At 34.2% G+C, this 17341-nt stretch overlaps 1 protein-coding gene across 1 annotated transcript; it reads right to left on the reverse strand.

Annotated features, from left to right (window-relative positions):
* Positions 1–10657: 10657 nt before the first annotated feature.
* On the reverse strand, positions 10658–13054 carry rgs16 (regulator of G protein signaling 16). The gene is made up of 5 exons (XM_058779171.1): positions 12866–13054; positions 12602–12682; positions 12422–12483; positions 11663–11829; positions 10658–11578 (listed from the first exon to the last, which is right to left on the reverse strand). Exons 1-5 carry the CDS (start codon positions 12937–12939, stop codon positions 11336–11338), a joined length of 627 nt encoding a protein of 208 aa, XP_058635154.1. The 5' UTR covers positions 12940–13054; the 3' UTR covers positions 10658–11335.
* Positions 13055–17341: the final 4287 nt, after the last annotated feature.

The following is a 17341-nucleotide window of genomic DNA, read 5'->3' on the forward strand; positions in this document are numbered from 1 at the left end:
ATACAGTGTTACCATTGACAACGGAGAACAATTAGGAAATATCGAACGACCGATATTGACCAATCAGAATTAAGATTTTCAGAAAGGTGTATTAAACAATGTGTTCAATATTGTGAGATATTAACTCGCAATTGCAAGAACAAAAGTCAGAATTGTGAGATTTAAAATAAACGCCAATTACATTTTCTAAACAAACAGAATTGCAAAAAGTAAGCTCAGAATTCAGAAAAAAAAGTCTGAATTACGAGATGTGAACCCAAAAGTCACAATTCTATATACTGCGAAAAACCAAAATCAGAATTCTGAGTTTATATCAGAATTGTGAGAAAAAAGTATGAATTGTGAGGTGTAAACTCAGAACTGTGAGGAAAAAAAGGTCCAAATGTTTATTTTATTATATATATATATATATATATATATATATATATATATATATATATATATATTTTTTTTTTATGTGGCAGAAACATGCTTTCATATTCTACAGTGTAAGTGCATTAAGTATAGAGTGACTATTTTGGTTGTTCAGTGCTATCTGACACATCTACTATAAAAATGTGTCTTTTCGGGTAATCATTATACTGATCAAAACTCCATATATGGGCTCTCTCCCTGTGCAAAGCTCATATCAAAAACTCAACTTGCTGTGTATCATGTTCAGATACCATTTATGTCCAACAATTGGGCATGTGTACAACAATTTCTCTTGCCTTCAGCAAAATTAAACAATTTTAACCTAATAGGAATTTCTGCAAACACTATTATCACCTAATCGTAGGTTTTTTGTTTTAGTCCAAACGGTTTGTTTAGACTTGCAGCTAATGTTTTGGCAAGTCGTTTCCTTCAAAATCACACAACGGAAGGAACTGATTAATGCATATCATTGTTCTAGGGGCTGGTGTACAATGATTTTATGATTATGGTTGAACCACATTTCACTAGTGTTTTAATAAAGCCACAAACCCTGTTACATAATCTCCAGACAATTGCTTTTTGAGGACTAATTAGTACCATGGTACTCCAAATTGTCAGTGAATTCATTCTCAAATCGTTCATATGAGAAAGAGAATTTGAAACCATTTTATTGCAAATAAGCTGAAATCACAAAAAGACAGAATATGTTAATACTATTATACACTGGAAATACTAGTGATAAAATATGTGAAAGTTTTCTGTACATTTTGTTGTTCCTATTTGTGTGTAGCATCTGCAGCTCTGTATACGTAATCTGAAGGATTAATCCTAAACAAGTAAGTATAAGAGTCTATTTCAAAAACATTTTAAAATGCTTATTGTTTTTTGAGTGCACCTTTTAGCCTAACATGTCTTGAGCACTTTTGTCAATGAAAATGATGCTAAGAACGTTCTTCTGATAATGTCCACAATATGGAATATGATAAAGACATGCCAAACCCAATGTGACGTTGAAGCTAATCCATCATGTCTGGTTTAAATCTTCTTCAATCAAATGATAGCCAGCCCATGTTTTCCCAATAACCTCACTGTGGCAGATATATGCCGGTTATAATGCTCTTTTGTTATTTGATTATCATTTGATGAGTTACAGCCAGCATAATAAGACACACTATTGTGAACATAAGGTGCAATCTCTCAGCCCAATTTTCATAGAAACGGCATGACTGTATACTGAAAAGAATGACAACGTCTTATTAAAAGTGGTGCATCTGTTGAGTGAATTCACACCTATGACAGTATTATCATGACCACTGTAATAACAGTGAATGTAAACTAGGTTAGTAGGTGCTGTATTTTACAATAGTCCACATCCATTATCCTGTCTCACAAAGCTGTAAGCTCACTCTGTGATATGAATGTCTGCTGCCAGGATGCTGCAGAACAAGGCCAAGTAATGAAGCCACATCTTTCATGCTGTGCAAGTGCACTGAGTGCACTTGGCTAGCCAAGATCATTGGTGCTGATTGTACCTGGAAAGCATCAGGGTCGAAAGCATTTCAGAGGCAGGTGTCAGATATCGCATGGCTGATATGACCGACTCTTTCAGGCTCTGTGCTAGAAAGCTTAATGTGAACCACATCAGAGCTGGAGAAGGACTGAAAATCAATGGAAAATTTTCTGAAAAAGAATCAAACGGGTCCTTTTGAAAAGCATGCTCTGGTTTGTATTCAGCATGGAAAACAGAACATGCTTCGACAGATAGCTATAAGGGTCGTCACATGCAAACCATCCAAACAGCTTTGCTGTGATCTTTATGGCAGCTTCCATCATCATAAAGTTGACACGGTGCAGGGCACAGGCCGAGAGTTTGTCTTCACACAGCGCACCAGTCACTTGAGAGGAAATTAAAATAATGTTCCCACAGCAGCATAAATTGATTACATTAAATTGTTTATTTGCAAAGGCTTTTCCGGAGGACCCTGGCTTAATAAGGGAAGAGTTCTGTGCATAAATTATTTGCTTTGAATTAATATGAGACATTACATAACGGCATATTGAGTGGAAAAAGGACAAATAACGTGGCCTTAAACCCAATCCCCTCCTTAGAGAAACAAATCACTTACAACTGAGAAAAGTTGTGCAAAGTCGGCCTGGAAACTAAATGTTTATGTCCATTTCGGTAGTCTTTTACCAAGAAAGACAAAAAGAGTCTGCATGAAATAGGCTAATTTATTTGGTTTAGTGCTTATAATTAAATCTTTAACTTTATTTTAATATTGCTATTATACATTTTCAAATATGTATGTTTTAAACCTTTCAAAGCTATAATTAATGTATGCATGTGCAGTATATAAAGATAAAAACGTTTAAATGTAAGACTTCTGCAGACAGTGAATGTCTTTCTGATAATGTGACTATGCAAACAAAATCTTAAATTTGCATGATAAAGAGATGCCAAACTAAACTTGATGCTGAAGCTAATCCATCATGGAAAATCTGCGCTGTCTGGTTTAGCACTTCTTAGATCATCAAGTGATGGCCAGCAAACAGAAGGCTTATGTTTGCGCAATAACCTCACTGTGGGAACCATAAATATATCCCACCCTATGGACCTTCCTAATCTACAATCTTTGGCTGAAATTGGAAGGAAATGGGGAATAGACTACTTTTAGCCAGACATTTTTATTTGTATAATGGCATTTTGGTAGTCACGTGTGACCTATGATTAATGTCTAGAAAAAAATATGCACATACAGTACATCCAGGAAATTGTGCTTTAATTACATGACTGTCAGAGTAATTGAAAGAATAATTTAAAAGTGATTTGTGCAATTGTTCAATCTTAATGGAATAGTTCACCCAAAAAATTAACATTTGCTGAAAATTTCCTTACCCTTAAGCCATCCAAGATGTTTGTTTCTTCATCAGAACAGATATGGGAAAATTTATCATTACATCACTTGCTCACCAATGGATCCTCTGTAGTGAATGGGTGCCGTCAGAATGAGAGCTCAAACAGCTGATAAAAACATCACAATAATTCATAAGTAATCCACACAACTACAGTCTATAAATTAACATCTTGTAAAGTGAAAAGTGTTTGTAAAAATTATTAAGGCATTCTGTTGTCCTCTCACATCAAAAACCATTGACATTTTAGTTTAGAACCATTTTGGACTCTTCTGGCTTGTAAACAGTGCTTGATCTGTGCATCAGTGTTGTATCCGAGTCCAGTGTCGAGTCCTAGTTTTTAATCAATTGAGTTTAAGTGTGAGACGTTCTTTTCATATTAATTTTATGTTGTTACTTTTTTATTTTATTTTATATTACACATGACATGGATTCGTCTGTACTCTGAAAAATTTCTGTGTCCAAAATATCCAAGTCCGAGTCCAAGTCCACCTGAGTTCACCCGAGTCTGTCCAAGTCCAAGTTCATTCACAATTGCAGTCTGAGTCCGAGTCCAAGTCCTGAGTCCTGTGCATATTTCTGATGAGACAACCGTTTCATTGGAGGAAGTAATGTTACGGATAGAGGACTTATTTTAGCTGGAAGCAATGGTTTGAAGTGTAGATTTTTTGTGAATTACTATGACATTTTTATCAGCTTTTTGGACTCCCATTCTGACGGCACCCATTCACTAAAGAGGATCCACTGGTGAGCAAGTGATGTAATGCTAAACTTCTCCAAACTTCTACAAACTCGTCTACATCTTGTATGGCTTGAGAGTAAACTTCCATTAGTTTAATTTTAGGTAAACTATTCCTTTAAATGATAAAGCTACAGCTATTAATGCTTGAGAAATACCAAGCCTTGTTGACTTTTTTTCAATTATAATCAGGCAGTCTAAAGCCTAATGATGAGTCTAAGATGTGATTTCTCCCGCATACGTGAGATTTCACCCTCTGCTCGTACAGCTCCACTTGAAAACACTCAAGTGTTTCATGCTACCATTATAATGATGAAGCATGTCTTTAAAGCCGTTGTTTTTCAAACAGCATGTGTTCTCAATTATGCTGCCTGAGGCCAAAACAGGTTGAACATTCCTTGTTGTCAAAGTTTCTGGATCAGTTCTGATGAACAGATCGGCATGCTCTTTCAGTTCAAATATGGTGGGTTGTGTGTTATGCTATGTGGTCAGCTGAGAGTTTTTTTCAGGTAAGAACAAAGGTGAGATAATATATACTACGTACTATGCTTAAGGGTGGAAATGGCAGCACAAAATTACATTATTTGGGTTGCATTCAGACAGTAATGGAGACAGAATTGCACCCCTCAGGGTTTGAAAGGCTACCAACATCTTGATTACATCTGTATGCTGTTTCACATTTTAGGCCTTTTTTCCTCTTTTGGGCACAATTTCCAAGCGCAGTATGAAATCAGTTATTACACAAAGTTGTGGATGGGTACATAAGTAAAATTTCAATTTAATTCCCCCTGCCGTCATTATGAAAATCCTGCTGATCAGGATGAATTTCCATATGCTTTTTAGTGCTGGTGGACCAAAAGACCTGTTTGGGGCATCAGGACAGCACTGTCCCATGCTGGGAAGTCCAGCAGGGTAAAGGGAATACCCATGCTGAACTATTTTTGGAAATATAGAAATCCCAGTCCAAATAAAATACATAAAATGGTTTAGAAGTCCACAAATTTATATTTATATATATAAAAATATTATTTCAAATATTTAAAATTCCCATGACAACAGTGAATGACATAACAGAAATGAGAAATGACAGCTGATGCATAGGGCTGACTGTGAAAGCTCCAATTCACAGGAGACAGAAGCTCCAAAGCCCCGAGGAACAAGGTCAGTGGACAGAACAGTTTTTCCTTTTCACAGGGGAACAGCAACGAGCCTTTTCCCACGCTTGAAGTGCAATGCAACAGAGGGATGACCCTTAAATATTAGTTTGATTATAATATAAATGAACTGTGAATGAATTTAAAAAGTGAACTAGTAATAAATATAGAATTTACAGTTAGCTATAGCCATAAAATGCTCAGTTTTTGAATATTTTGGATGATGCAGACAGGATAGAAGGAACAAATGACTCAGATCCAGTGGCTGAACGTCTCTGTCATAAACACAAGTGTCATGATAGGACGAACAGTGCCTGATATGTAACATCTTCCTGGAATAGCTTCTCATTTTTATCAGCACCAAGGGAATGTGTTTCTCAGCGTGTGTTCACAGCGTCCCTCTATATCCTACCCTCAAAGGGTCATCTCAGGATGTATCAAAAGAGTGATTGCATTCCTTTGACAAGGTTCATAGTGAGTGTCATAGGAATGTTCGATCAATTCTTTCATGCTGTCAGTTTATATTTCAGATGTGATTATGGAGCAGAAAGGTTAAAAAATAAAAATAAAAAATAAATAAAAATTCTGATCAAATATTAATAAAGGTTGCAGATCTTCAGCAGCTGTTGAATATGATTACAGCATTTTGTGTTCTGGCTCATGAGTGCTCCTAATTATTATTAGATCACTGTGGTGCTGTGGTCTTTCTTTGGAAGATGCTGCCCTCTGCTGACACACATTTTAAAAACCTATTGGAAATTATCTAGAATTAAATGCTACCAAGGACATTATATAAATGTTATCTAAAATAAATGGAGAAAGTGACCAGGATGCTGCCATCTTTGCTTCATAGGTAAGTCTTTGCATGAAATAAGACTACACTGGGAAAAAAAATTCAAAACAGGTAAAGAGAGAGAGAGAGAGAGAGAGAGAGAGAGTAAGAGAAAGGAAAATTCCTTGATTTTAGTACAATATATTGTGACTATAAAAATAATAAAAGAAATTGTGTATTTATGCAGTGGTATATACAAAGTAAAATAAGCTGAAATAAAATAAAAACTCAAATAAAATAAGATCAATAAAATTTTAGAAACTGTAAGTATATTTCACACTTTTAAGAGCACTAAATAATAATAAGAAGAAGAATGTGATTTATGTAGCTTTCAAATATAATTGTGTATTATAAGCTGTAAACTGTGTATTTATGCTGTGGTAAATTATTGCACCAAAGCAATTATAAAAAATAAATAAAATGAAAGTAAGAGCCCTAAGAGAATAAAATGAAAATAAAATTCACATTTTTTTTTAAGAACACAAATAAATAAATAAACAACAACAACAATAATAATAATACTTTTGTGATGTTGTGTTGTTGCTTTTAAACATAACTGTGTATTTTACCTAAAACTGTGTTTATGCAGTGGTAATTTATCCTGAATTGACACAATTCTATTGGTGTATTGATGCTAATCTCCCACTAGGAGGCAATGTTTCAGGAAATAAAGATTCAAATTCCTACACTTCCTGTAAGTACAAATACATATAAGCAGATATATTTAAGCCAAATGGTAACTTTAGAGTTTGCCATATTGAAATACAATGCATATATTGATAAACATTTTGGAAAAGCTTCATCAGGGTGAAATATATTGTCACGTGATGCTGCTAGTGCGTCAGTGTTCTCTGTATGAGGGCCTAGCATTGAGGCGTTGCTGCATTAGGCTGTATGTGATGGTTGTGGGGGATGCATGCGCTGACCTTGATGCTACTGTCTGACTCACCATGCGCACTGTTTTATTGAAGATTTCTGAAGATGTGGGCCAACAAAAATGATCAAATTTACTTTGAGGTCGGATGCACTAAGTCTGTGAATGGACTTGCTAACGCTGGCTCTCACTTCTGACGAACAAGGTGGTAGGCTTATGGATTGCATTAAACATACAGATAAGACAATCATTAAGAATGAATTCTCGGCTCTTACATTTGTAGATCAGACTATCACACCTTCAGCAATGCTTGCAAAGGACAAATATGATGGAGTGCAGCTGTAAAAGTCAAAGGAGGAAATCGCCGTATCTGAATGCATTGACCTCATGAATGCATTTACTTCAAGATCAAAGTGAACAGTTTCAGCCATGAAATGTGTTATTTTTACAGGCTTTTCTAGCAATCATAATGGGTTTAACAGAAATATCCAAAGCAAACCTCTGATAAGTGCACTTATATTCATTATAATATAATTGTCACGGTGCACACAGCAGGGAGGAACACGGAGACGAGGATAAACTTTAAAATAATAGTCTTTAATGACGACATCAGGTCAGGGCAAGACAAGGCAAGGTTGACACAGACAGGAACACCAGGGAATAACGAGTAGACCAGACAAAAACTAACAGAACAGGCAGGAACTAAATACACATGACAATTACTGATAATTAGACACACCTGAACTGAATAAACTAATAATCACACAGAACAAGGACAGGAACATGACCAAATAAGGAAACAAGAGGCGGAACACATGACACACACGACAGAGGACTGACAATAATATAATATAATATAATATAATATAATATAATATAATATAATATAATATAATATAATATAATATAATATAATATAATATAATATAATATAATATAATATAATATAATATAATATAATATAATATAATATAATAATATAATATAATTTATATATGTGTATACACACAATTATACACACATAAATAAAAAATCATTAATAATATATTATAATTTATTAAATACTCTTATTTCTATGTATAAGTTATGTATGTGTGTGAATACACACACACACACACACACATATTGTTTTAGTTTTTATATAATATAATATATAATTTTTAGTTTTTATATAATATATATTTCTATGTATATAAGTGCTGTCAAATGATTAATCGCGATTAATCCCATCCAAAATAAAAGTTTTTGTTTACATAATATATGTGACTCTGGACCACAAAACCAGTCTTAAATCGCTGGGGTATATTTGTAGCAATAGCCAAAAATACATTGTATGGGTCAAAATTGTCGATTTTTCTTTTATGCCAAAAATCATTAGGATATTAAGTAAAGATCATGTTCCACGAAGATATTTTGTACATTTCTTACCGTAAATGTATCAAAACGTAATTTTTGATTAGTAATATGCATTGGTAAGAACTTCATTTGGACAACTTTAAAGGTGTTTTTCTCAATATTTAGATTTTTTTGCACCCTCAGATTTTCAAATAGTTGTATCTCGGCCAAATATTGTCCGATCCTAACAAACCATACATCAATGGAAAGCTTATTTATTCAGCTGTATAAATCTCAATTTCGAAAAATTGACACTTAAGACTGGTTTTGTTGTCTAGGGTCACATATGTGTGTGTACTGTGTATATAAATACACGCACTTGCATGTATATATTTAAGAATAATATGTAACGTTTATATATTAAATATATTTATATATGATATAAATTATATGAATATAAAAATATACATGTAAATACATGTAAATATTTTCAAAATATATGCTGTATGTGTGTGTATTTATATATACATAATAAATATACACAACACACACACATGTAAACAAAAACTTTTTTTTGAATGCGATTAATCGTTTGACAGCACTATACTAAAACAATTAGAATATGTGTGTGTGAGTGTGTGTGTGTGTGTGTGTGTAAATATACGTGTAAATGTGTGTGTGTGTGATACTTTTTTCATTTGGCAGATACTTTTATCCAAAGCAATATACACACACATAGTTGTTTTAAAATAATTTACACACTATATTATAGTTTTTGTTAATATTTTAAAATTTGATTAGACTAAATTTGTTTGTTTTCATTTTAATTTTACCTAACATTTTAGTACCTTTTGTAAATTTTTATTTATTTATTTTTTAAAAGATTTCTATATAGATTTTATAAATTTTTAGTTTTAGTTGTTTTAAACTAAACAAAAATGAGAAACAGGAAAAATAAGAACTTTCCTTGGCATCTAGCTGAAATAGAATTTGTTAAATTTGTTTTATTATATCTTATTTAATTTTAGTTAATGTTTATTTTAATTCCAGTAATGAGTAATAAAGTGTTCATGGTTTTAGTTTTAGTTAACGAAAATAACCCTGATACAAAATATATTAAATAAATTAAAAATTAAATAATCATTAAAATAATAAAAATCATACAATTAAACGTATGAGGTGATTTGTTTATTATGGTTACAATGTTGAATTTGATTTCCATGTTTGTTTGTTTTTTTTATTATTGGGTTTTTGTGGAATGTAAACCCCTACTCTTGCATAACATTTTAGTCCATTAATCTTTTTATAATCAAAGTCTGAGATCAAATTACTACAAGAGCGCAACAATCAAGTACATGTAGCCCCTCTTTAATCAACAGGACCTTCATCTGACAAGAAGCATGAGATACACGCTTCTAATGTTGTGTTGACTATATACTGTATATCTACTGGATCATCTTCTAGCCCCCATTTGGCTGATGAAATTAAAATATTCAGCCATTGCCAATGTTTCTTTGTAGAATCATATTCCGATTGCAATCAAATTGTGATTGCTTTTGTGGATTAATGAGAATGTTCATGCAATTATTGTCTAGGCGGTGCAATATAGTTTAATCCACAGTCTAATGTGAAAGCAAGCAACGACATAATTTAAAAATCAAACGATGGCCCTTTATGTCATTACATGTGTAAACAATTACAAATCTTTATGGCTGCTCATGCAAAGACGTTATCAAATGTATTTCCTCTTTCTGAACTCCAGTATTTGATTTTCGAACTGGGTGATGAAGTTTCTCATTACTGTCAGCAGGAATGATGTGGCTTAATCTTGAGCTGAGAGAATCATGTGGACAGCTTTGGCAACTGGGTCCAAACGGTTGCCTTGGCAACTGTGTAAACCTACACTTGTTCGTTGCTTGTGGGCATTGATGGTTAAATATGAAACACAAGCTTGGCGTAGCCAGTCATGTGCATAACAAGCCTGTTTACCTCAGTGAAGCATCTGTGATAAATCTGGGCCGTACATTTTCATTCTGTTCACATTAAATAAAAACAGCTACAACTTTTAATAGGAACAAACCTAGGTTATGAGAAAGTAGTAACTAAAGCTAAAATTGAAACTGAAGCCTAAAAAAATAGAATGGAAAAATGAACAGAAACAAAATAAAATGTAAAAAAAAAAAAAAAATATATATATATATATATATATATATATATATATATATATATTTCAGCTGGTTGCCTCATATTTATTTATTTTAACTTAATGTGCTTAAATAATGAAAACTAAAATGGAAATAAAAATGAATAAAAGCTATGTAGAGAATATATATAACATTTCAGCTTTTCTTTCAGTTTGACCTGTAAGTCTAAATAAAAAAAACATACACAAGATGTGAAAGCACATTATCACTTTAATACAAAATTGTATTCACTTTCATTTAAAATTGAGTTAACAAAAACATTTAAAAAAAACATTAAAATAAATACCAGTGCACCAACTTTCAACATTTTTGAGCTTTATAGCAGTCCAGACAGATTGTCAGTGTCTTTTTTTTTTTTTTTTATTGTTCAATTTTAAAACCATTCTTTTTCAGGATGATTTTGGTAATATTATTTTATTTGTTTATTTTACACCACCACTTTATCATGGTACCATCACAATACTTTTTGTAAGGGGTTATTTGTTTAAAAAAATGATAAATAAATTAAATAAATTAATGCATTAAATATCCAAACACTTTTCTCCATTTTATAAACTTTACAAAACACATCATTTGCTTTTTGAAAGTATGCTATGTGCTTTTAAGCCCACGCATTCTTCAGTAAAGTCTGCATCTCCTTTGTGTTGAGTACAGGTGTTTGTGCAGATGCATCTCAGCTCTGCTGTTCCCTCTCATGGACAATATTAAGGGGATCTGGGAATGCAGTCACTCTGATTCCGTTATGCGGTTCTCTTCATCTCTTCATGGCACTCCGACCGCCTCAAGCAGCCTTTTTAGGGTCTGCACCGGTCCCTTCCACTTCTTGCCCGAGCTTCCATCTTTTGCAAAACCAAAATGCACCTACGTTTTTCATTTTGGTTCTTCATCTTCAATTGGTGGTCTGGCCGCAATGGCCTTTTTGCTTTTTGCCTTAGCACTCTTCACTGTGAGCTGGTTGACTAGACTTCGGTAGGCAGCGGAGCGCAGGAACCGTGGGTAACAGTCCTTTTCCATGAGAATGTAGATGCGGTACTGGGCCATATCGAAGCAGGATGCCGTAGGGCTTTTCAAGTTGGCTTGAGTAATGTCTCGGGTCTCATAATCGATGTTAACCTGGAAGCAAATGGGAAGTGAGTTCAAACATCTGCAAATTAGGAATGATACCACAGGATATGGTGAATCATTGTGTATATTTACCTCTCTAGGAGCTTCACTTCCGATAAACTCCTCGTAGATCCTCTTGGCTTTGGATGGCATCTTAGCTGGAGACTTTGTGCTTTTGAAGTCCTCACAGGCCAGGTAGAAAGCAATGTTTTCTTCACTAAACTCAGATACCAGGAAAGCTCTGAAGGCATATAGTCCATCTGATAGAGAGAGAAAAATGGGGTTAGAGAAGAGATTAGTTGTGTAACGTGTCTCATCAGATTAAAGCCCCCCACACAGATCAGACAGCAGGACAGACACATCTGTGCACTACAGTCCTATTTCTAGCATCTAAATTTAAACCATGGATTTGTATTATCATACGCTGTAAAAAATATTTTTCAAAGTTTGTTTTATAAGAAAACTATTTCAGTCTTTCTACCTCAGTATTTCACATTAATTGCCATTTCTTTGTTATTTGTGAAATCTGCTAGCAAGTAAATTGTACTCCAAATGTTTGTTATGTATGTCATTACTGAGGCTGATTTTTACTTCTACATTATATTCATAATTTGCATAATTTAACATAAAATGGGGTTATCTTTAACTATTACCCAATGAAAAAACAAAACAAAAAACAAATATATATTTTAAAGTTGATTATCAAAGATTCTTGGAGTACATTTTACAAGAAAAAACTATTTCAGTCTTTTTTACAAATTAAATTTTTACAATTTGTTACTTGTTGATTGTTTGTACTTATTTGTGAAATTATTATCAATTTCTGAGTGAATTCTTTTAGTGTGGACTTACGTTTGCTGGACAGAAGCTTCTCAAAAGACTGTTTCCACATCAGACATTCCTCCAAGGTCAACCTGCAAAGATGTAAGCCAGTCAGAGAAGAAACCGTAGAAAACTAAACACGCTTTATCATGCAAAAAGAAACATGTTATGAAATAGGCAAAAGCCATTGCATTCAATAACTGAACTTACCTTGGTTTTCTATATTTGCATAGGCTGCTCAAGTCTTGTCTCTGCAGAAATCCACCCACGCATGCCTTTAATCTTTTGGCCCTGATGTTAGAAAAGCATTTATTTAATACACTTTTGAAATATACACAGTTCTTATAATAAGATTAAAAGCCCCCACTGATGTTATATAAAAGAGTAGAGGTTTACGTTTAAGCCTTCAAATGATTTGTATAAATTATGAAAAAGCTCATAAAACCCTTAAAAATGTCAATATGAGGATCGTACCTTTCTAGGCAATTGTTGGAGAGCCCTGTTATTCCTCTACACATAGGAAAGCCAGAAGGGAAATAAATATCCATTGTGCAGTGTGATCTCTAGGTGAAATTTATCAGCAGTGTGTCTGCAGTGAGGGAACAGGGAGTTTATATAGAGCAGGAAGCAGAGCATCATCTCTCCTCTCGGCCAATCACGATCCAGTTCACTCTCCCCTCATGTGCTGTGTACTGTGCATTCATGTGTATGTGAAAAGGCAGGAAAGTCCACAGTGATGGTAATGTTCACAAGTGTGGTTATTGTAAGTGCCCTAATTCAGGTCATTTTAAATGTTCTTTTATGCTGCTGACACTCTGTTCCAGAAATATGATTATTTCAAAAGCATAAATAAAAACAACATCCCCAACTTTGAATCTTTGCAGGGCTGTTGGTCAAATGACAGGAGAAGCACAGTTCATGACTTGCCAGAAAAGTATTTTCCTGTGAATGATCTTGGTGATCACTGATCGTGTTTTTCAGTTTATCTTAACCTGGAACCTGCACTGAAGGCTTTCATATTGTAAGTAAATAAATGCAAGCAATACTCGAAAATACGTATGCCAACTTGGATTTGCATATTCATTCAATTCTGTCTCCTTTTACCAAAAACACAGGAACTGTTTGTAGATATATAGATATGAATATATGGTGTATATATATATATATATATATATATATATAAAGAGGAGTTCTGAACAAAGAACTTACACAACAAACAACTAACAGTAATGTTTAAAAGTCATTTCCAGTATTATCTGTGAATCAAAAAAAAAAAAAAAAAACCTATCTCTGACTCCAGCGTGAACTTCACTGAACATGGGCATGACAGTCATTTGCTCTCAAATGTTATCAAAATACAAAGGCTTTTTCTGTGGGCATTGTAATGTTTGTTACTCTACAGGTGGGTAAACTTACTGATAAAACACTTGTAAGCCAAAGTACCTTACTGCATGGTATTACATTAATTATCATTCATTCTAATATATATATAGGCACAATTTGTATTTGGTTTGCATAACAGACATAGACACCTTTTCCTAACCAGGCTACATGTCCTAAACTGCTGTGACGTGGTACAATCACATAACATATTTTATGTTTATGCCTTTCATCAGAAGTCCAATGAAGTCAAGCGTCTTGCTTCATTGATCCACAAGTCGAATCAGGACAGCTATACCTAATTGTTCAAGCTGCACACAAAAAGAGGAACATTTGATTAGGTTTAATATCCCAGAAAGATACAGTACCTGAGGGAATCCCACCTCGGATCAATAACTTATGTCAGCAGTCACAAAGGTTTTTCTCTCGCCCAACATGACACTCGGGATATAAAAGACCAAAAAATCTGGTTGTATGAGGACAAGGGATCTTCCGCATCAGTTGGCCTTCAGATCTCTGCGTCTGTTCGGATAGATGTCATTCACTTTCACCCCACCGCCTGGAAGCAATTTCTCAGAGATGTGGAAAACATGCAGAGGGGAAAATGAGCTTGTTGTTGATAGCTTCTTTTTTCCTTTTTATAGATAATATGCCTTGCATAAGGGCAATTATACCACCACAGAGATCTCCCAATGGGTAGTGCAGGATGAAACCCCTTTTGCTGGGTCTCTTCATAGAGATGATAGTGGGTGTCCCACTGCTGCACCATGAGAACGGGAAATAGAGAAGGTGCAATCCAGAGGAAGTCTTACCTCAGGGTACTGCTAACATTTTTTTATGTTAATTAAGAGATAAGTCTTCATACGACACAATGATCAAAGTACATTCATCACATTATGAATATTTCTGTTTGATTCTGAAACTATTTCAGGATCCCAGGATGGAAAGCACCATCCTATTTGTTTTAACATGATAAGAGTTAAAGAAATCCATGGGGAAAGTAGACCATACTGGCAGCTGTAACCAACTTTCACATTTGTGAGCCTCCTTTTTCAGACCATGACTTCTGTGCCCTAAAAATGACAGAATTATCATGATAAGAACGATTCATCCTTGAACAAAGGATACTTGTTTTCTGGAATGTTGCATATTTTTAGTCCTAGTCTGTAATTTCCATCACTCATGATCATATTCTATTTTAAATGATCTTTTACTTTACATTTCTTAAAGTAATTTTACAGTAAACAAATCCCTGTAAATGCTACATATAAATGGTCTTTAATAGGCAAAATAAACATACTATAGCTTGAAACACAATTTATGTAAAGCCTTCATAAATTATGTCAATTGTTGCACTGAATTTTAAGAGATAATTACAGAACAATGATTTTTACAAACAATTTACACAAATTATTCTTGTTCATGTTTCAAAAAACAATGCCTGTGTTTATATACAGAAAAGTGGTAAAATATGAGAATATTGGGTCCTCTTGACAGAGGTATGCAATCGCAGAGTGAGTGACAAGGGTTTATTACAAAACAGAGAGATACAAGAGGGTAGTGAGGTGTGCAGGTGATTCTATGGCAGGAACACAGTGAACAGAGACAGCTAGGGAACATCAACTAGCAGAATAGCAGCAGAGGAAGCAGCAAGGCCAGGCAGATGGAGGAGACCGAGCAAGGCACCATAGAGCTGAGCTCAGATACTTGTTGACCGCAGACTCTGAAGTGGACCAAGTACCAGGCAGGGTGAACCAGTGGCAGGAACTAACGGGAACAGGTCAGGAACTCTAACACCACAAAGAAACAAGACAGGACAAGGCTCCACAGGAACATAAAATACCCCAATGCAGGCAGGGGGCTAAATAAAAGAAAAGAACTGATAAAAAGTAAAGTAACAAAATAAATAAGAAATAATTACTAATTAAACCAACACAACTAAATTAAAGAATAACAAACAAAAGATCAGGACTAGAAGAACTGAATAAATATTAAAATAAAAGGGCACAAGACCAACCAGGAAGGGCAACAGAAACACATAATCAGACAGTGACAGTGACAGAAGGGATGAGAATGACCACGAACCAGCAAAAACAAAAGGGCAAGGGGAAATATAAATAGGGAGGAAAACACACGAGGAACAGGTGAGCACAATTAGACCAACAATGGCAAACAAGAGGGAGTGGTAAGGAGGAAACAAGGAGGAGGGGCTAGAGAAGCACATGGCTGAGAAAAACAATCAACAAAGCCATGTGCTGACACAAGACAACATAGACACAGGAAACAAACATAAGACAAACAGAGTGTCAGGGCAGAACCCTGACAGCCTTGGGTTAAAATGATGAGCAATGTTTTGCTATCTTTAGACATTCTAAAGATGGCAAGACATTGCTCATCATTTTAACCAGAGGTTAATACAATGTTGTTATAATATACCAAAATGGAGATGAATGCTATTTCATCTATACCAAATGCAAGGGAATATGAATGCTATTTTACTCTCATTGAGATACTTTTATAGTTTTGGAATCAGAATTTATGTTTATATTTTCTGTAGTCATTTTAGATAAATTGTGTTTTTTAGTAAAAAAAATTTATTTGAAAGGTGACCGCTTCTTTAAATATTCCAAAAGCTCAACATGTAGACCATAATGCATATACTATATTTATATAGGCTATATAGCCAAGTTCAAGGGTTTAATTCCCAGGCAACTGACAAAATGTACTTTTTGAATGCAATGTAAGTTACTTTGGATGTTCTGATACTCTTTCAAACATAAAAATGTAATGTAAATTTTCATTTATAATGATATATCAATCATGTATTATTAATGTAATCATTAAAATAAGAGCATTCTTTTGGAAAATGTAAAAGGGATCTTCAATCCTTCAATCCTCAGCTCAAATCAGACTCAAAGCTCTTTGAAACTCCTTGAAAACAAAACAGTTAAAAAGTTAATTACATTACTTTATGTCTATCCCTCTCATCATTTATTATACTGCTTTTGATGACAGTATAAGAATGTGTCCTTCATGTTTCTGAAATAAATGTTAAGTGAAATGTTATATGACAGACATCTACTCAGATTTTGAAAATAGCCATTGATGGATATTATGATCACCCAGAACCTAGAATGAAAGGCCACTAATATTCCGCTTGCTTGTTATGCTATACGATTCGTTTCCTGGCAGTGCGGGGGAAAAAACAACACACTCTCACAGCGCTGTGCAAATCTCTCGCTCGAGGTTGTTGTCAGCTCTAATGCTCCTGAAGAGCTGTGAATTAGCCTTGAGACTCAACGAGTGGGGATTTTGTCTGGGAATCCATGCAGCTTATTGTCGGTAAAGACCAGGCCTGTGATGATTCCTGGCATTACTGCTTTGACAACCTTGAGTATTGGCTGTCATTCACAAAATGCTTAATGTACACTTATAGTATTAGACCAGTTTAATACTGAAACCGTGTAATACTCAGTTGATTCTCATTATAAGTATATGATGTTAGCAGAAAATGTCAGCTGTTGGTCTTGATATATCACATGAGACAATTTATTGTACAAACTCCATATC

This window comes from Onychostoma macrolepis, chromosome 06, assembly GCF_012432095.1.
Source record: "Onychostoma macrolepis isolate SWU-2019 chromosome 06, ASM1243209v1, whole genome shotgun sequence".
Lineage (NCBI taxonomy): Eukaryota > Metazoa > Chordata > Actinopteri > Cypriniformes > Cyprinidae > Onychostoma > Onychostoma macrolepis.